The sequence below is a fragment of the Rhinolophus hipposideros genome, assembly GCF_964194185.1.
Source record: "Rhinolophus hipposideros genome assembly, chromosome: 13".
NCBI classification, from domain to species: Eukaryota; Metazoa; Chordata; class Mammalia; order Chiroptera; family Rhinolophidae; genus Rhinolophus; species Rhinolophus hipposideros.
Genome location: NC_138059.1, coordinates 61,655,817 through 61,677,255, shown reverse-complemented (window position 1 = coordinate 61,677,255; position 21,439 = coordinate 61,655,817). Strand labels below are relative to the sequence as shown.

The window sequence follows — 21,439 nt, the reverse complement described above, 5'->3', positions numbered from 1 at the left end:
TCATTCCCTGATGGCTTTCATTTGTTATCTTTAAACCTAGGTTAATTTTTAAATATTGCTTTTGCAATTATAATAAATCCTGGAAAATGCCAGTTTAGTAAATACTTAATGTATACATGTCCAAATAGAACATTCTGAAAAAATAAGAAAATGATGGAATTTCATTCCCAAAGTGAAAATCTGCACTAAAAAATTTTCCCCAATTATTATTCACCAGGAAAGAAAGTGATGAAACTTTGTTTGAGAAGAAATGAGTTTGGACATCTCAGGAGTGGAGATATTTGGCTACCAGAGCAAACTACCCAGAAGTAAAAGGGAAAAACCCTTACCAGGTAAGATCCCCTTTTCCTGGCCCTGGGAACAAGGGTGTGTAGGGGGCTGGGGATGGGGGTGGGGGGGAATTCTAAAGCATTGGAAAAGCTGATAACTGGCTATTAGAAAGCTCTGTTGGCCGCCCACTGGTGAACAGAATGTGTTAACAGCTGTCCTGGAGCTGCTGATTTGATTCTAGGAATTCAGTTTTGCTTTTTGGGGACACTTATCTGTTTGTTTGGCACTGAGAATGTTTAAGTCTCCTTTGGAGAAGCGCTTTTCTTAAAAATGGCATATATTTGAGAATTAATCAACAGGTATTTATTGGTTTCCTACTTTGTTTTTAGCAGTATGCACAATACAGAGTAAACTCTGACTCTATAATGTAATTTTGGGTATTAGGTCAGCTACGGGCATGGTCAAAGCGGCAGGGAGCCAAGTCATACCCCTCTGCCACCGGGGAGTGCAGAATAAAGCACTCACTTTTCTCAACCTGCCTGACTCTCTTAGCTTCACTATCTCGCCGCGAGCCTTACACTGAGTATCACTGCTCCTTTGAGCCATCTACAATTTGGAAATGGATTTGTTTTACAGAAACTGGTTATACATGACTTAATCTAAATTACTGGCCCTTTCTAGTCTAGAACTGCTCAGGAATAATATGAAGATGTGACCTAGGGGATTAGGAGGGCTGCAGGCTGGGGACAAAAGAGGGTTTTGGAGAGGAGGATCCTTGTTTCTCGAATAAAGGTTTTCTCTGCTTGGAGAAGCCCTGGAAATGGCTGTCTGTATATCAGTGAGTAGTAAGGGAGGGCAGGCCGGGGAAATTAAGAAAAACAAAAACAAAACAAAACTCTGTAATTGGGTGAGAAGCTTGATTGCGTGCCAAGCTAACATATTCATTTTTGTATTAATTTAATGCTAAGCTTCCCTAAAAATAAGGATTCTAGCAGTTTTTGTGTTTCTAGCAGTAGGGATTTCTCTATTCTATGACACAGACTAATGTAGTCATTTAATAGATTCTCCCTGATTATGTAGTACGTGTCAGGCACTGTTTTAAGCACTAAGGATTCAACAGGACACGAAAACAGATAAAGAAAACTCTGCCCTTGTGGTATGGAAGACAGATAATAATCAAGAAAGAAAGGATGTTAGTGAAAGGTACTCAGAAGAAAAAGTAGAGAATGGCTTGAAGGTCGCAGTTACTGCTCTAGGCAGGATGGTCTGGAAAAGCCTATGGAGAAGTGCTATTTGAGAAAAGATGTAGAAGTCTCCTGATGTTCCGAGTGCATTATCTGTTCTAAATTAATTTGACTCTGACTCAGAGCTACCGTTAGGCGGCCAGCAAGAAATTTATCGCAGCCAGGTTTTGAGTCTCCCTCCCATTTCCAGGGCTGTAAGGGGCCTGCAGGGGTTATGTCTTTGTCTTCCATGTGAGTGAGTTTTGAGCCTCTAGTCTTGCTCTAGCCCGGTTGTTCCTGAGGTCTCAGTGTCCGGCCCTGACAGCTGGTCATTAGCTGTTGGTATTGGGAATCTTCGTGGGTCTTGTTGGTTGAGAGTAATGTGACATAAGAAGTCACATTGCATTTGTCTGTGAGTCTCCACATATACAAATTGGTGTCAGACCACCTTATATTGTTAAACACTTGACTTTTCAGAGTTCTTTCACCTCAACTATTTCATCTGATCTCACAGCAACTCAGAAGGCAACAGCAAATATGAAAAGAGTCATAGGGAGGTTAGCCACGTTATTCTCATCTCACTCGATCAAGTTGCTAGTTTGAACTTAGTGAACAAATTGCTAGTAGAACTTAGATTAGAACCATGTTTCTTACCTTTCAAACCAGGGCTCTTTCTACTGATTGTGTTGATGAAAAAAATATTCCAATAACTCAAGAGTTAGAGCAGAGTTTTAATGACATCGGAACTGTCAGAACTATCACACCAATTCTCACAATGTATATTTAACCTCAGTTAATTGTAATTTAGTGATAGAGGGAATAAGAAACAAAGAGAAAAGAAAATGACATTTAATAATAGTATATAAAAACATAACAAGATATTGAAAAATGTAATGTTATATAAAGATCTAAGAAAGGCCTAGAAAAACAAACACTTTTGCTGCTGTACTATTTTGGAAAAGGCACATGGTTTCTATCATATAATGAATATGAGGATCAAACAAGGAAATACAGAGATAAGCTCTAAGCTTAAATGTTCCACATGAACAGAGCTGAGCATTTTCTGGTCAATGTAATTAATCCCACCAAAAATGGGGTAAGTAATATGCCTTTAAATCTAAATTTAGGCTATAGAATTTAGAATTCTACTCTTTACTTCATGTGTGTTTTTTTCTTTAGTCTAGCTAATCTAGGCCAGTTGTACAGAAATTATTTTTATTTAAAAATGATCAACACATTGTTTGGGGCTGGTTTGAGCTCAGAATGATTTTCTGGATCATTTATAACATTTAATCAGGTTGAAGTTTTGTTTTTGTTGCCAATTTAAAAGTACACACAAAACCTGTTCTTCCTGGTTTTATTGGTCAGTTTTCAGGGAAAGATAATTTTTAATATTTCAAAAATATACTGTAAAATAATATGGTTTGCCTTTTTTAAACCTAATAATTTCTTCCTGTCTCTTGAAATTTCTGTAACCATATTGAATATTGATAGGGAAAGATCTCCACACACCTGGAAATTTCCTCCTAAATTCTCATGTATATTTTACTGATGATATTTATGGCAGATACGAATATTGCATTTAGCTAAATAGATGAAAAGTGGCCTCTGTTTTGGAATGATACTTTAGTCTGTAAGGAATGAGGTCTGGCTCACATGAAGGGCAGGCTTATAAAGCCTGTCCAGTGCCACTGTCTTACCTCATGAAAGGAGCATAAAACAACTCTTTAGGCGGTTATTCATTAAAATGGAATGTGTTTCATTAGGAATTCTACTCAAAGAGTGAATGTGCATACTGGGGAAGTTATGTAGCAATTATCTTTCCATACCTAAAAATAAAATACAAATATGGAAAAGTTCACAGCATTTCATGGTCCCTACCTTCCCCCCATGACCACCTGGAGACATGGCTGAACCAAGAGCAGGCACTGTGAACCCTCAGTGGGCTCAATATTAAGAGTCTGTGCAATAACTTCGAGGTCCTTCTCTGATTAGCTGTGTTTTCTCGTTTGCATTTGTAGGCTGGAGAACAACAGGAAAGTCCACATCTAAAAATAAACAAAGAAAAGCAATGAACATCCTCTTATGCTATGTCTCCTTTAATGGGGCAAGTGGTGGATATTTTTGTTGAAACCATGATTGGCAAATCAATTCTGTTTGTAAGCTATTGAGGATACCTACCCTTTATGGGACTTCAGAAGGGAGGAGACATTATCTTTACTCTTTGTTGGAGTTCTCTCAGTTATAGAATTATAAAACCAAAGCAACTGAACCCAGCTTTCACTTTGAAGCAATTGCTAAACTTAGTGAACTTGAACTTTAGTTTTTACCATCCTGTGGGAATGAAGACAGTCCCATTACATATGTCATATAGACTATAGTGTCTCTCTATATGAAAAATGCCGCCTAGAGTTGTGCAGTACACAATTAAATATGTGCTCCTGGTTGGGAGAGAGGTCAAAACCCAGAGCTTGCTTAGGTAAAGAGTCTAATAGGAAGCTCTCCACATAAAGCTAGTACCCAAAATGGTTATGTGCTCTCTAAATCGCTATACCTCTAAATCTGCAAAGAAATTTGTTATTCTTCAGTTTTGATGCTGAGTTGAGGGAGGAAAGGGCTCCCCTTAAAATGTTTAATGTCAAGCCAGTCAGCACACTAATTGCCAGACCAAATTTCTAATACCTGTGTGTTCTTAAAAAACTCAAGCTGGTAATTTCGTTTAAAAGGGTCCAGTACAAGATGTGCTCCTAAGCATTAGCCGATGTGAATGGCCTGTCCACCCAGGCCTTAATCACTAAAAATTTGCAAGAAACATGAATTCATAGTAAAAACAAATAGGAGAGATAGGAGATAGGAGGATGAGAGAGAGAGAGACACAGAGAGAGAGAGACAGAGAGAGAGAGACAGATAGAGAGAGGCAGAGAGAGGCAGAGAGAGACAGAGAGAGAGAGAGAGAGAGAGAGAGAGAGAGAGAGAGAGACAGACAGACAGAGGGAGAGAGAGAGAGAGAAAGAGAGAGGAGAAAGGAGAGAGATTGATTGAGGAGGAGAAAAGGAAACATTACACATACAAACAATGCATACTGAGTGAGAGCCAGTAGAAACAACAGAAGGCCCAATCAGACCCAGAAAGACTTCAAACCCTACACTTACCAGGCATAGAATTAAAAGGAAAAAAAAAAAAGTTGTTTTCTTAAATGACCAAATGAATTTTGAAATTAATAAAAAAGAATGTCTAGAGATTAAAACATCTGAAATTTTAAAAACTTGATGAATGGTCTAACAGCTAAAGAATTAGTGAAGTGGATGACAGATCTGAGAAGATTAATCATAATATAACACAGAGAAACAAAGCAGTAAAATATAAAGGAGGTTAAAAGATACGAGGAACAGAATAATAAGGTCTAACATATCTAGTAAGACTTTCATAAAGAAATGAAGAGCAGAGGCAATATTTGAAAATTTAATGGCTGAGAATTTCCTAGAATTGATTAAAGATACCAATCCATAGATTTAAGAACCAGCCAAGATAAATTAAAAAGAAACTCATATTTAAAATGTCTTAGTGATATTCAGGAACATCAAAGACAATGGTTTTGTAAGCAGTCTTACTTTTCTACAATAGCAAATATGAAAACTGGAGAAAACTAAGGAGTTATATTTTCAAAATGCTAAAAGAAGGTATCTATCAACCTAAATTTATTGGCAAACCCTCTTATTGTTACTTTTTTTTTTTTTTAAAGCATGATATACAGGTATTTTCAGACAATAAAAACAGAATAGTGCCACCAGAAGTCTCAATTTAAAAGATGTAATTCAGGCAGAAAGAAAGTGCTATCAGATGGAAATTTTGTGCTGTAAAAATCAATGATTAGTAAAGGAGATGGTAGATATGTGAGTAAAACTAAATGATTATTGACTATATAAAGCAATAATAATAATTTATGAAGCTTAAAATTAAGAAGAAATTAAAATACAATAATAGTGTATAAAGCAGAATGGAGGTGGTCAGAGTTAAAGTGTTATGAAGTTCTGGTATTGTTTAGGAGGGGTAAAGATAAGAATTAACTTTAAACTTTAATAACTTGAGTATACTTGATAAATTTCTAGGGTATCCCTAAAAGAATAGGACAGAGAATATAATTTCCAAACTGGAGGAGGAAAAGAAATGGAATAGGAAAAACATATTCTATCAATACAAAAGAAAGAAAAAAAAAGTAAAGAAGAGAGAACAGAAAAAATAGTCAATTTAAAGTGATAATTATAAGAATGAAATATTAATAGAAAACATGTATATAATATACACAGGCCTAGCACTGTTCTCAGCACTATGTACTACATATGTTGACTCAATAATAGCTCTACCAGGTATTATTATAGCCATTTTGCAGTAAAGGAAACTGAGGCACAGAGAATTTTAAGTATTTAGCCTGAGTTACACAGGTAGTAATAGAACTGGTATTCAAACCTAGGCAGTATGTGTTAGAATTTGTTCTCTTAAAGACAACACTATACTATCTCTCACAAAAGAGTAAATTAGTACTAAAAATCAAAATATATCATTAATTATAATAAGTACAAGTGGAATTAATACTCTTTTATTTAAAAGAAAAAATATTGTCAGGCTGAATAAATCCCTCCAGCTATATGATATTGTCGTGCGGGGCGGCCTGCGGAGTCTCTGATCCTGCTCCCCGCGCAAGAACGCAGGACACGGTAAGGCCAAAAAGGAACACCCACGGAGCCATAGGTAGGGGAATCATATCACTATAATCTCACCAGTGGCATCCGCCTCTCTGCAATCCGCTCTTGCTAGCCCCCATTCATTCTGCTAGCGTAGCCACAGCAGTTATATTAGTAGCCAATGGCTTACGGGTTACAGCTGACGGCCAACTAGCCACAGCTGATGGCCATCTGATCACAGTTGATGGCCATTTACTACCCGAGCCAGCACCTTTCTATGTGAGGCCGAGAGCCTGGAAACTGCTTTCGGGGGCTCTGTCCCCACAGATGTTTACAAAAGACACATCAAAAAACATGAGGACAAAAAACAAAGTTGAGAATAAAAGGATGGAAACATTTACCACACAAATATCAACAAAAAGAAAGCTAATTGTAACTATAGTTTAACAGACAAAATTAAAAAACTAAAAGCATTGCTAGAGCTAGAAGGTAGTGACAGAAAAAATGTTCAATTCACCAAGTAGCTATAAAAATTCTAAACACATATACTATTAACGTATCTTCAAAGTATATGAAGCAAAAATTGAACTTTAAAAAAGAACTTTAGAAATAGAAAAATCCATCATCACAGTGGAAGATTTGAATGCTTCTCTCAGTAACTGATGAAGCAAGCAAAAATATCTTGAAGGATATAAAGAATTTGAAAAGTGTGATGTTGTGGACTGAATTGTGTCTGCCCTCCTAGCCCCCCCCCAAAAAAAAGTTTGTATGTCGAAATCCTAATCCTCATTACCTCAGAATGTGACCATATTTGAAGAGAGCTTCTTTAAAGAGGCAATTAAGTTAAAATGAAGTCCTCTGGGTGGACCTCAATCCAATATAGATTACAGGTGTCCTTGTAAGAAGAGGACATTAGGACACTGACATACAGAGGAAAGACAACGTGAAGACACGAGGGAAAAATGTCCATTTACATGCCAAGAATTAAGGCCTCAGAAGAAGCCAATCGTGCAACACTTTGCTCTTTGACTTCTAACCTCCAGAATTGTGAGAGAATAAATTTCTGTTGTTAAAGCAACTCAGTCTGTAGTGCTTTGTTATGGCAGCTCTAGCAAATTAATACGTGTAATAAACTACCTTTATTTAAATAGTCATATATGGAACAGTGAACCTAATAAATGCAGAATGTGTTGTTTTGAAGCAGTGAAAAATTTATAAAAATTAAGTTCTAGGCTGTAAAGCAATCCTCAAGACAGTTCAAAGTATTGTATCATGCTGTCCCCATTCTCTGATCACAGCACAGTTAATTTAGACACAAACAACAAGAAAGAACCTGGAAAACCCCCAGGTTTACAAATTAAGACACATATAGGCCTAACTTATAGATCAAAGAAAAAATTGTAATAGAAGTTGGAAAATATTTAGTACTCAGATTATAGGAACACTATAAGAATGTGAGTGTGTGTGTGTGTGTGTGTGTGTGTGTGTTTGAAGCTAAACTGGTATTTCTAGGAAAATTTATAGCCTTACTAGCTTAATAGAAGAAGGGCTAAAAATTAAGAAGTGTAAAAATTAAGAAGTCAGAAAATTAACAGAATCAATTACGAGAAGCAAGAAAGAAAAGAAATTAATTATGTAGAAACATATACATGAGAATCAGTAAAACCAAAAATTACTTATTTGAGAAGAATAAAATTTTCAAATATCTGGTGAGAATGACTAAAAAAAAGAAAGCAGAAATAACCAATATAAGGAATGGAAAATGGGACAATAATGCAGACCCTATAGATGCCTAAAAGATAATAAGTCGTTTTGAAGAACTAAGTTTTCAATAAAAAAGAAAGAAAACAAATGGTCTATAAACGTTAAATACATTGAATCAATAATTTAAAACTTCTACAGTCTCACAGCCCAGAAGGTTCTACAAAATCCTATAGAGAGAAATAAACCCAATAAAACATATTGGGTTTATCTCAGGAATTCAAGATAGTCCTCATGTTGGAACACCAATTCATATAATTCTTCATGTGAATATATTAAAATAGAAAAAACATGATTATCTCAATTGATGAAGAAAAAGGATTTCATAGAATTTCAGACCCATCAAATCAAATTCTAACAAAATAGGATTAGAAGACAGTTTTTTCTTAACCTGATCAATAATCCACAGCAAACCTCATAACTATGATAAAATCTTGCAAGCATCTTTTATTTAACATTTTACTATGAGTCTCAGCAAACACAAAAAGCCAAGAAAAAGAAAAAGAAATGATAAGGGATGGGAAGGAAGAATCAAAGCTATCACTATTCACAAATGATATAAACAGTTATGTAGAAACCATAAAGAATTTACAGATAAATAATTAGAAATAGAGTTTAATTTCTTGGATTCAAAATCAATATTTAAAAAGTACAATTCTATATACCAAAAAAGTAGGAAGCTAATATACATGCAATTTCATTTATAATTATATAAAAATGGGTAACGTATTCAGGAATAAATGTAACCAAAGATATATAACATATATGTTTATTGAAAGCCAGTAAAGAAGACCTAAATAAATGGAGAAATATACCATACCACATATTAGAAGACTCACATTTTTAAAGATGTCAATTCTACCTAACTGATCTACATTGTCACTACAATTCTAACCAAGATCCCAAAGGTTTTGTTTAAAAAACTTTTGTTAAAGAACTTGACAAAGCTGCTTATAAAATTTATATGGAAAAGCAAAAGGCCAAAGATATGTGAAACTCACCTGAAGAACAAGTTGGGAGAACTTGTCTAAACAGTATTAAGAATTGTAATAAATGCAATATTAGGCTCATTTACTGCAATTCCTAATACTGTTTAGACAAGTTCTCCCAAAATAACCAAGGAACAAGAACAGAGAGCCAAGAAACGGCTCCATATATCCATTGAAAATATATGCCAAAACCAAGACTAGAAATCGGTGTGCTGGAACGGTTGTTTACTGAATGGAAAAGAAATGAAATTGGAACCCTACATCATACCACATGCAAAAATTAATTCCAGATAACTAAACATGGAAATGAGAAAAGGAAAATTATAAAACTGTGAGAAGACAGTATAGGCATAGGGAAAGATTTCTTAATCAAAACACAAAAATTACTAAACATATAAACAAGCAAAGATTGACATTTTGACTACATTAAAATTAAGAACTCGGGTTCATCAAAAGGCACCATAAAAAGTGAAACACCAAGTATAAACTGAGAATGTATTTTAAACAAACATAATCAATATAGTACCCAAATATATTATAAAAAAATCAGTAAGAAAAAGGCAGATGTTATAATAAAAAACCTGCAAATAATTTGAATAGACATTTTGTAGAAGATTAACCCAAATGACCAATAAACATATGAAAAGATGTCCAACTTTCCTACTAATCAAGGAGATAAAAATTAGCACCACAATGGTATACCATGTCCCACCCCCCAGACTGGGACAAATTTATAGTCTGGTGATGTCAAATTTTGGTAAGGATGTGGAGCAACAGGAACTATTGTTAGCTTTGGGAGTGGAAATTACTGCAACAGTTTTACAAAACAGTAAGTTTTGTAAATAAGTTGTAGATGTGCATACTCTTTGACTAAGATACCCTACTCCTACGTATATACTTAGAAAACTCTAGCACACATGCACCAGGAGAGATGTACAAGAATGTTCATTAACAGCATTGTTTGTAGTGGCAAAAAAAGTTGAAACTACCTAAATATCCATTAGCAGTCGGACAGATAAATAAATGATGAGGTATTTTCACAGAAGAGTGTTCTACAACAGTGAAAATGAATGAATACAGTCACAATGTGAATGAATGAATCTCAGAAATGTGATGTTCAGTAAACAAAACAAAAGGCAAGTAAGAAGGATAATTGTTGAGTAGAAGTCCATTCATTTAAGTTCAAAAATATGCAAAACCAAGCGACACACTGATTAGGAATATAAACATTTATAGTTATAATACTAAAAAGAATAATAAGAAAGTGATTACATTACAATAGCCAAGACATGGATAGAAGTAAAGTAAGTGTGCATGGATGGATAAATAAATAATGAAAATGTGGTATATATACACAATGCAATATTGTTCATCCATAAAAAATAAGGAAATGCATTATGCTAAGTGAAATAAGTCAGAGAAGCATGAATACTGTATGATCTCACTTATATGGGGATCTAAAAACAAAATAAAATCCAAACTCCTAGAATACATTATTTGATTAGTGGTTACCAAAGGCAGGGAGAAGGAAGAGGTGAAATTGGATTAGGGTGGTTAAAAGGTACAAACTTTCAGTTATAAGACAAATTTATAAGTACAATGGGTGTAATGTACTATATGATGACATAGTTAACAACTGCTATATGGTATATTTGTAAGTTGCAAAGACAGTAAATCTTGAAAGTTCTCATCACAAGGAGAATTTTTTTTCTTTTTTTTTCCTTCGGTATCTATATGAGATGATGGATGTTACCTAAACATTGTGGTAATTCTGTCACAATATATGTAGTCAAGTCATGATGCTGAACACCTTAAACTTATAACAGTTATAGAACTGAATTAAGTACCTCAATAAAACTGGAAGAAAACAAAGAAAACGATTACAAATGATTTAAGATAGCAGTTACCTCTGAAGAGGGAAAAGCAAAGAACTTAAAAGATAATGGCAATATTCTTTTTCTGAAATGTAGAAAGTCAGATCATAATCTTTGTATGTATTAAATGTTTAATAGAAACAATGACTGATAAAGTAGTTAAATGAATTACCCCCAAAACCCCAACCGGTAACTATCGTGGCTTGAAATGGGGTTGAGTACTGCTCTCAGGGAGGTGGCGTATAGGCTGATAATCAGCATTCCTATTTCCCCACACTGTGAATCTCGATGCTTTTTTTAGGCCCATGGTATCATCACTTCCTGCCATAGGTGAATTTTCAGGGAACAAAGAACTCTCTTCTGCAGGAAGTGTGTTTAGTTTCTCTAGTCAAATCTTGGTCTACTTGGTCTACTTGGTCTCCTCTACTTACACACTTTTAAACCGAGGTGAGAGTCACAGAACAAAATTAACCATTTTTAAAGGGAACAATTTAGTAGCATTTAGTACATCCAGAATGTACTAAATGTAGAATTTATTACCTCTATCTAGTTGCAAAATATTTCCCCAACAGGAAACCCAGAACCCATTAGGCAGTTGCTCTCTGTTCCTTCCTTCCCCCCAATGGAATCATACAATAGCTGTTCTCCTATGTCTGGCTTCTTTCACTTAGCACAACGTAGCATGTTTCAGTACGTTTTTCCTTTTTATGACTGAATAATATTTCACCTTCTCTGTTGTTTTTTTTTTTTTTTTTTTTGCACTTTCCTCCTCAGAACCTCCTGGGTTTCTCTCAACTCCTTTACCCCCTCCCTAGTTAAATCCTACTGCTCTTGCTCTTCTCTAGCAAACTGTCCAGGATTCCAGCTGTTTTCCACCTATCACACTTCACTTTGATGGTATGAGCCTTTGTCTGAGCATATTTCAGTTTGGGGTTATCTGCAAATATGATCTCTGCACAACTTCAGCTTCGTTCAATTCCTTGTTAAAACTGTTCAATAGAACAGCCCAGTATGACTGTGCCTGCCTTGCCTGGCATCTGGAGCCCCATTTGCCATCTTATCCACAGGATACAGGGGATATTGTGCTAAGTGCTTTGCTGGTATCAAGATTCATCCGTTTTAGGGTTCTGCATCCCCATAATCTCCTACCCCTTAACTCTTCCTCATTCTTTAAGTCTTCAGCTTTAAATGGCACTTCTTCAGAGAAGCTGTCCTCACCCATATCTAGGTCAGGCCCCTGACCATTCTCTCTCACTGCCCCCGTGCTTCTCCTTTGGCAGGCTTATTACCCCTGTACATTAACCACCTCTGTGTACTTGTTTAGTATTTGTCTCTCAATCGCCTCTGCCGAATTCTTTTCTCTAGCCCCTAACACAGTGTCAGGCAAACATTAAGTGCTCAATTAATGTTTGCCTTTGAAAGAGTATCTTGATAAACCTGTCTAGTAAATTTGCTCACTGAATCTTGGCAACAAAAATCGAAGAAACCTTGGATCTGCTCTGAGCTGCTTCTGGGGTAGTTTGAGCTGACTCACTTGTCCTACTCCCCTGGCCCAGGGCCTTGATGATGCTTGCTTGAAATTTTCGTATAAAGAAGGAATAAAGGGCTTTGCAAGAATTATTTTCCATAAATCACTTAGAAATTGACTCTTTCTGATTGGGGGAAAGAGAGTAGGAAGAAGATTGAGTGAGGGTTAGTGAAATTAGAAGAATTAATTCAATCTCTTCCTTGGTGCCCTTTTCCTGGGCAGTAAAGTGTGATGAATGCTTAACAGCAAATGTAGTAAGTGTCTCAATATCTTGGCTGAGAGCAAGAGTCTAATTAGAAGCCATATGGCCTCTTCAGCTCAGTGGCTGTGAATTTATTTGGGTTTCATCCAGGTGAGTAGCAGGAACAGTTAAGCAATCAATAGATTTTTCTATGCACTGAATCTCACGTTTTTGGATCCAAGGTCAACACTATAAAATTTTCTCCTTTAGATACTTTATTGTCTCTTTTTCAAAAAAAAAAAAAAATGGGGAGGGGGGAATTGTGACTCCACAAGAGGAGTTTTTGATTCACTGCCTTCAGCTTAGAAAAAAAATGAATTTCTCTCTTGCATTTTGGGTTTGCTTGGACAGCGTTTTCAGACATAACTAGTTCCCATTTACGTTCTTGCCTCTGTGTTCTCTCTCTCTCTCACTCTCTCTCTCTCTCTCTCTCTCTCTCTCTCTCTCTCTCTCTCTCTACACACACACACTGTCCCAGGGAATGGGATTCTATCTCAAGATGGTCTAGAAAACCCTTTTGGCTAGGATTTTATTGTGGCGTTTAGCTAACTCTTCCTCATTCTTTTTTTGTTGTTGTTTTGATTTTATTGTGGTGTTTAGCTAACAGGAATGTAGGGTCTAAATGAGCTTTTTTTCAATATAACCTCAAATTTTCACAAAACGGAACTTCTAATTTGTGAACGTTTGAAAGGAAGAGAAGTAATCTAGTATCTATTACCTCTATCTTTCAAATTTCCAAAAAGGGGGGATGGGCTCCCCCCAACACACTGTCTCTCTTATATTTGTCCCTGATTGAGTCATAAGAATAATAGAGTTCCCCTGTGTTCCTAGGATTCACTGGGAGTACATTTTTATTTTGAAAAAGAGATGGGAATCAGTTTACAAGTTCTGTAGTTTCCAGTAACTATTGAAGATGCCACTGTTTTGAACATTTCCACCTTTATTTAAAGGTAGAAGCCAGATTATACTCTTTTACACAGTTGAAAGAGACACAATAGCCTAAGCAAATCTCTCTACTACCAAATCCCACTCTGTACCACTACTCTAGAACAGAGATTGGTACCATGATACAACATCAAAAAGTATCTTAGACTTTAGCTAGTGTCAAGGAGTAGGCATGTTTGAAATACACACATAAAAAGAAATATCCAAGAAAAATCGTAAGCTTTAGATATAAAACTAGAATTCTTAAACTATCTCCAGGCAGGTGACAAACATTTCTAATGGTTTTTTATGTCAGTTGGTTAAACAAAGAGTTTGATATTTCAAATTTGAATTTTCATAAATTAAGAAATACCTACAATGTCCAATAACATGTCCTTAAGAGTGAAATTTGAGATGTCACCAAATTTAAATCAGAATTCTTAGTAACACAGTCAAATAGGATCATGATTTACTTAGTCTAGAATCTGACCTCTGCAATGGAATTGGTAGCTCTGGGGGGTCAGAACTGAGAACGGTGAAAGGCACATAGATTTATCACCAGTCACCCTGCAGGAAGGAAACCTGGGTGGAATTTGGCACCGAGGATGAATTTCTGTTCCAGAAAAGAAATCTGAAAAGGTCTGCTGAAATGACCTGGTGGAGCTTTTATCTACTTTAAAAGAGGAAAGACTTTGAGGCTTTTCAGAGAAGTGTGAAACACTGGATATGGGATATCAAGGTTCAATTCACCTAGTTTTGGTTTCAGTGCTAGAAAGGACCAGTTAAGATAATGCTGCCACATTAGATACTGATGACAGTACTGTCCAATCTCAGTGTCCATCTCTATCCTCTATGACTAAGAACTGGACAGGATTGATGGATGTTATGGGATCCTGTAGGCAGCGGCCAGAGCCCCCTGACATGATTGCATAATAGTTTATCTCCCTCACAAGAGCAGATGGGATTAATACACGGGGCTCATCATTCTTCAGCAAGTTATGCCAAGGTCACTGGCCCTTCCCTGAAAAGGAGTGTACATATATGTATCTCTTTTTAACTCATTTAGGGGTAATACTGCTTGACTGCTCTTTTTGTTATTTACACCCCCATAAAAGACTTGACCTTTTCTATCCCAAATAAGGCAGAAGAAACTTGTAATTGTAGTCACCATGGGCCCACAATTTTGCTCCAGGGGCAGCAATAAAAAATTGTAAGAGTGACACCCCGTTTGCTGGACTGACCACCCCAATAGACCCCATAGGAAGGGGTCACAGGTTACAGGAAAATCCCTTTTGTCCTCTCTGACCCCCCTCCCCAATCCTAAAATGGCCTGAAACTAAGTATGATTGACATGATTGAAGATTCCTTCCTTTAAGCTGGAGTGAGGGTGGGTAATAACTGGAGGCTACTTAGCATCACATTTGACTGGGAATAAAAGGTCTGTGGAAACCTTTAAGTAGTCTCTGCTGCTTGACAGCTGGAATTTCTGTTTCATTGTGATCCAAAGAGTCAGAGTATGGTACAGTCCCGAGAAGTGCCCGTTCCTGATTTCAGCAGTTCTGACAACACTGGGCCATTGTCTGAATTATCAGGTAATTCTCTTATTTCACTGTCCAAGGTTTTTTGTGATTTTTGTGGTCAAGTCTGTAACCCAGAATTATGGTGCATTCTACAGGAGAAAATGACAGCAAGACAGAAAGGACAGTGGCAGGTTTGACTCCAGCTTGTTTCAACAAAGGCATTTTGCAGAAAATATGAAGTAGTCCTGGTGTTGTAAATTCTGTGAGATTTTATCATTTGTTACATTTTTTTCTTTTACATTTCTCGGTAGAATGAACTTGAAGAATGAAGTAATATATCATACCATGCATACACACACGTAGATGGACGTGTGGGGTGGTTTAGCAAAGCAAATGGTCCCATTTACACAGGACAATATTCGTGTTGCTGGTTTGAGGCTGGCTCTGAATGTGTCGGTTTGGAAGGAAGCTACATTTCCAGAGAAGAATGACTACCCTATCCCCAGTGCTCCCCCAAACTCATTATCAAATAACCAAAAAGAAGAAAAGTGAAGGATTGCTGACTTTTTTTGATGTCCATTCCCTTCTATTTGAATAGAGATCCTGAAGTAACAGGCTGAAACTACTTTTCCTGGGAGAAATTCTACCTTGGTTCTCCTACCCATGAGCAATGCTACCCAAAGCTCCCAGAACTCAGAGCACACTGTCTTGTAATGAGACCATGAATTGCACTAGCTTTGTTTTTGTAATCAAAGCATATTTCATGATTCTTTCTAATGGTATCAGGTTCTGCTTTTCTATTTGGCTGGTAAAAGTATCTGTCCTTTCATCTTCTGCAAAAGTGGTACCAAGGCTGACAGTCTGTGAGATACCCCTCATTTGTTGTTGGATCTCTCACATTAGTGATCACCATCCCATGGGACATGGCCCTTGGCCAGGCCTATGCAGGGACACCCACTACCTATGCTCTCCTCTTACTCCACCTCTTTCCATGTCAGTCTTGATCTGCTCCTCGAGGTCCTCTGGGGACACGTAGAAGTCCTCTTCTGGCACCGATGACTTGGGCCGGCAGCGTCCACAGCAGCAATTGCAGCAGCAGCACAGACAGCAGCAAAAATAGCAGCCAGTCAAGAGGCCAATGATGACAAACAGGGTCTATGGAAAACGGAGGCAGAGCAACACAGGGGTGAGGGGTGGTGGGGTCTGGGAGAACCCCAGAAATCCGGTGTGTAGCCACAGACCCCCCAGAGACCCAAAGACAGCGCGGTTCCCCCTGCAGCCCACACTCGTCCTCATCCTTATTCCATGCAACAACTCTTTAGTTTCCGTGGAAACAAATTGCACAGTGAGTTTTGTCTAACAAGTTAAACCCAGAGGAAATGGCTTGTAGCTACAGCAGTGACGTATGGCATTTTCTTCTTCATTCTTAAGCTATGGTGATCCTTATTAAGAGGGAAGCAAACAAAGTAACAAACCAATGAACCAACCAAGGAAACCTGTGCAGGTCTCCCGATCTAACCAAGGGCACCGAAGGATTCTGCCCAGAGGAGCTGTGGCGAGCTGCCCCTCCCCGGGCACCGCCGGCATAGTCTCCACGTCCTGTGGAGTCGGGTCCTCCAGATGCCTTGCGCCCTCCCGCTCCTGTCTGTCCTGGCTGGCAGGACTTGAGAACAGACCCCGCTGTCTCAGCTCTGGACTCTTCAGTAGCCTCCTCTCTGGCCTCCCTGCCTCCAGTCCTGCGTCCTCATCCACCTGCGCATTGCTGTTGGGACTTCCTGAGATACTCGTTCTCGTGAACCCATACAGCAAGGCTCTTGCCTCTTAGACCAGGCTGGAGCTCCTTCTTAGGGGCTTTGGGCCTCTGTCAACCCTTCCCCTGCACCAGCCAGCCTCGTTCCTGCCGCCTCTGCATTATTTTTGCTCTCCCTGTGGGTTCATCTGCCTAGACATGCCCCTACCATTCCCGGGTCATCTCAGAAAACCCACTAAATGTGTAATATTCATCTCAATGATCCTCTCCCTGACGGCTTTTCTGACCCCCCCCCTCCCCTCCTTGGTGCCCCAGTTGTACTCCATGCGAGCTGCATACCCTGGTACTGCTTTGGCTGACACTTTAGGACCTTGACTGGTTTGTAGGTCTGTCTAATCTTAGACTGAGCTTCCTGAAGGCTAGAGCTTTGTGTTTGTCATCTTATAATCCCTCCTACCAAAGGATTTAGTACCTGGCATGCGGTAGACACTTAATAAATATCTACTGAATAAATGAATGTATAAAGTAATAGATAAACGAGTGATTCGTTCCTCCTCGCGAACAGTGCCAGGATTTCCCCACAAGCATATCAAAGGTTTGCTCACTAAGTTTGCCACAGCTAAAGATGAACAAGAAACTCTCCTAAACCCCCAATTTGAATTTAAAATAAGCCCTTTTATGTTAATTAAGCAAAATAAATGTATGATTTTATTAAAACTATGTTATTTGAACTAGAAAGACATTGGTTTATACATCTTCGAATCAGAATTCGGATTTTATTTAATAAAGGGAGCAAAGGGGATAAAGATCACCAGGTGTGTCTACAGGATTTCAGTAACTTAACGTGAAATCTGCTACGTCACCTGTCTGTTTGGCTTCTTAGCCCAGGACTGTTGAAGGGTGGAGCCTACGGATGGCTTAGCGTGAGGAAGCTTTACTCACACCCCCACACCTTTAATCTTTTTGCTGTGGATACTCTACGTTTTCATAGACCTGGGTAAATTACTCTGAAAACAAAACTGCAACACTCTTCTCACCACCTGCCTCCAAGACCTTCCTATGCAGCATTCCTGTGCCATTGCCCCAACAAGCTCCTCCTTTCTTACCTACTTTTGTCCTTTTTTTTTAACTCTGTGATTCCCATATTTTCCTCTTCTCTGAAAATGTCCTTCAGTTCATATACTGTTTTGCTCTTTAGTTATTCCAACTAGATTGTCTGTCGCTGGCAGAAATAACCTTACCTTACCCCTTTCGTTGCTTAGCACAGTACTAGGCACAAGTAGGTGTCAGTATTTCTTTAAATACACGTTTTCAATGGTATACTGATTCATCATACGACACGTGCTCACTAAATACTTAGTACATGCTCACTGTGTGTCATCCACTCTAATGGGCTCTGTGCAATTAGGCTTTGGCACAAGCAGAAAGGGAAGGTGGATGGTTTTGTAGCCTATTTTTAAAGAGCCACATCAAGAATTGTTATATATCTCTCTTCAACTACTGGACTGCTTCTGCTTATCTATGAATTTTGGTCAATTCTGTCAACTGCTGGGCAAGAAACGCTATTCTCATTTTTATGTAGGAGGCCCTGATATGTAGGCAGGTGCCAGTGTGCAAAGCATCTAGAACTCCGAGAATGTACCTCCCTGTGCAAAGAGTGTCATCTATGGAGGTGAGCTTCCCAGGCAAGCCCACAAAGGACCATATTTTGAAGTGAATGTTCAATCTATTATAAATGACCTTGTCGTATGTACAGTCTTATTCCACGTTCCATATCTGCTTAGCAAGGACTTGTCTCCCTCCCAAGTCCTCAACAATAGAGAAAGTGAGTTTCAGTGGGAATCCTTCAGTTATCCCCAAGAAAAAGAATTCCGGGGACTGCAGAAGGCAAATGAGGCCTTAGGTTGCAGACTCTCTCTCCATGCTTATGTATAAAAACATATTCTCTCTCTCCCTGCATATATCAAAATCTTAAATTTAGCAAAATTTGTTTTCAGTGGAAAAAATAGTAATCAGAATACTATGGAATATGAAACCTGCCTTTTTGGAAGTCTGCATCTTTTTAAATTATTAATTACAACTCATAGGAATGTGAGTGCATATGATTTCACAAACGTGTGTGAACTGTCCACATGTATGTGAACTGTCCAAAAAATAAGCTGATAATATGCTAATATTATCTGATAATATGATAATAAGCTGATAATAAGCTGATAATAAAATAAGCTGGTTATATGTATGGTTCATATGTAAATCTACTTTTATTAGAAAAGAATGATATTAAAACTCATAAACAAATATAAAGCCATCACTAAATAAACATACTAGGGATTCCTAAGAAACTTCACAAAATTTATTGTCAAAAGTCAGTTCTGATTGCACTAAGTCCTTAAAAATGTTGCCTTTTTCTTGACCAGACATCCTTTTTTGCTTTTTCTTCCTCTCCAACTCCCTGTCCTTCATTACTTAATTCTCACCTTTTCCCTCCCATGTCCCCCTCCACTACCTCACAGCAGGCTCCATATGAGCCTATCACATAATTACCACGCATTCTCCCAAGTATTGTGTTTGCTGATGTAGCCTATGCTATAAATAGTAAAGTACATGACTAAATTTGTTCTATAATAATTTATTAAACAGTCGTCACACTAATAAATTATTTTTGGTTTTGAGCAATGAGTCAGTTCTTAATTAGTCACTACTGGGAGAGAGAGTACAATCAGAATTAACCCGAAGCTTCAAATTCAAATATAATTAATGTCTGGAAGTATTAAGTCAGGCTGTATTTTATAATTATTTGATGAGCTAAAGCAAAAACGATCCTCAAATAACAGCTTTCCATTGAAGCGATGTCTCCTTTTATTTACAAGAGTTTAATAATATGGTAAGGTTAGGCTTTCTTCGAGATCGATTCTAAAGGAGTGGATAATATAATGATCTAATAGGAAATTGTTTTTGAAGGAAAAAAATATGATTCACCTTTGCCCACCAGCTTGACAGCATAAAGTAGGTATTAACATTTTCATCTCCAAATTGCTCGGCCACATAGAGTCCCAGAGATCCGTACTTGTCATATATGTTTCTCTTTGACACGTCAGTAAGTATTGCATGGGCATTGTTGATTTCTTTAAACTTTTCAGCAGCGGTTGGGTCATCTGGATTCTTATCTGGATGGTGTTTCAGGGCCAATTTTCTTAAAAAAAAAAAAAGTGAGGAATAGTGTTACTTGACAAGAATTACAACAATGTTTTCAAAGGGCACTATCCATTTGTGCACCCTTTGTATGTGTCAATACTGTGAAATTATAAGTTTCACACGAATATTGATTTAACTGAGCAAATTTTCATTAAATGTTGCCTCTTGTTTCTAACGTGCAGGCACAAAAGTATTGTTTCTCCCCTCACATCCTCAAAGAAATTCTCAACTGTATAGTTGTTGAGCCTGAGACATTTTGCTGCTGGTACATGTGAAGTTTATTTTTACCTAGAAGCTGATCAGTACCTCACCTCTACATGCAACATGCAAGGAACTTTAAGCGTTCTGGAGACAGGACCAGTTTACATCAAAATTTCATTTAGAACTGGAAGAATTTTCCAGAATTAACAAAACTTCACACCACATATTCTAAAAGTTTAACTCAATTATAAAGAAAAAAAAATTCTAATTTATAACCCCTTTACAAATCTTCCACAAATTGGAACTCCCTTTGTTTTTCTGAACAAATACTGTGACTTCCCTTGTATTCAAATGTATATTTTACCACTTTTCAAATAGGTCTTTTCACTTTAAATAATCTGTAGAAATTTCCTTTGAGTACAAGGCCCCTCTCTCCTCTGCAGACAATAATAAAGCAGTTCCTGAAGGGTGTAGGTATGCATTGTGTTGCATTGCGTATGTGTGTGTGTTAGGGGGAGTTATTTGGGGCTATTCTTTATTATTCAGTTATAGTGAAGTATAAAAAAAACCTGTAAAATGGATGTAAGAACTGAGCTATGATAGTCAGTTTCTGGCTGGTGGTCCTCTACGCTTCGATTTAAATAATGATTAATGCTATGTACAAAATTAAATCTGCAGTATTTTTTTCCACTACAAAGTCAATTAATTTTATGACTTTCTAAATGGAAATTTCACATGACTTATTCTCCCTACTGTGCCCGTCATAGATAGGTATATATAGGAATATACCTTAAGCTTTTGTTTATCAGTTTAAAGTGTTTTATTTTAATGCAATAATAAAGGCATAAGTAGAACAGAAAAGTAAAGTATGTCTTATAAATTAATCTGTACAATAAATTGGAAAAAAATTACATCTATTTTAGGAATTAAAGTATTACTGGTTCAGAAGTAAGTGAATAATTAAGCAGCTCAGCATCAGGATGCTTAAAAAGTACCAAAATATTTAAAAGTATAAATCATGGTATATAATCTATTCTCTCAACTCAGAGTAAACAAAAAGAATAAAACAATGATGGTTCATTTTAAATTTGTTTGACGAAAACATTTTTTACCCTTCTTTTTGAGAGATGTTTAGGGTATCTATAAATTCTTATAGATTTGACCATTGGAGACATTTTTTTATGTGCAGAATTTATGATGAAATCTTGTACTAATAGCACAAAATGCTATTTTGTCATTTTTAAAGCTTTTATAATGTTTATTATATGCTATCCTTACTAT

At 37.2% G+C, this 21,439-nt stretch overlaps 1 protein-coding gene across 1 annotated transcript in view; it reads right to left on the bottom strand.

The window, feature by feature from the left end:
- Positions 1 to 2,205: 2,205 nt before the first annotated feature.
- DNAJC5B (DnaJ heat shock protein family (Hsp40) member C5 beta) overlaps positions 2,206 to 21,439 on the bottom strand; it is an 81,779-nt gene continuing 62,545 nt past the window's right edge. Inside the window, exons 4-6 of the mRNA XM_081070457.1 lie at positions 19,742 to 19,955; positions 15,996 to 16,167; positions 2,206 to 3,541 (exon numbers count right to left, since the gene is read on the bottom strand). Of these exons, the coding sequence (XP_080926583.1) occupies positions 3,447 to 3,541; positions 15,996 to 16,167; positions 19,742 to 19,955 (481 nt within the window). The 3' untranslated portion in view covers positions 2,206 to 3,446. The remainder of the gene's footprint in view (positions 3,542 to 15,995; positions 16,168 to 19,741; positions 19,956 to 21,439) is intronic.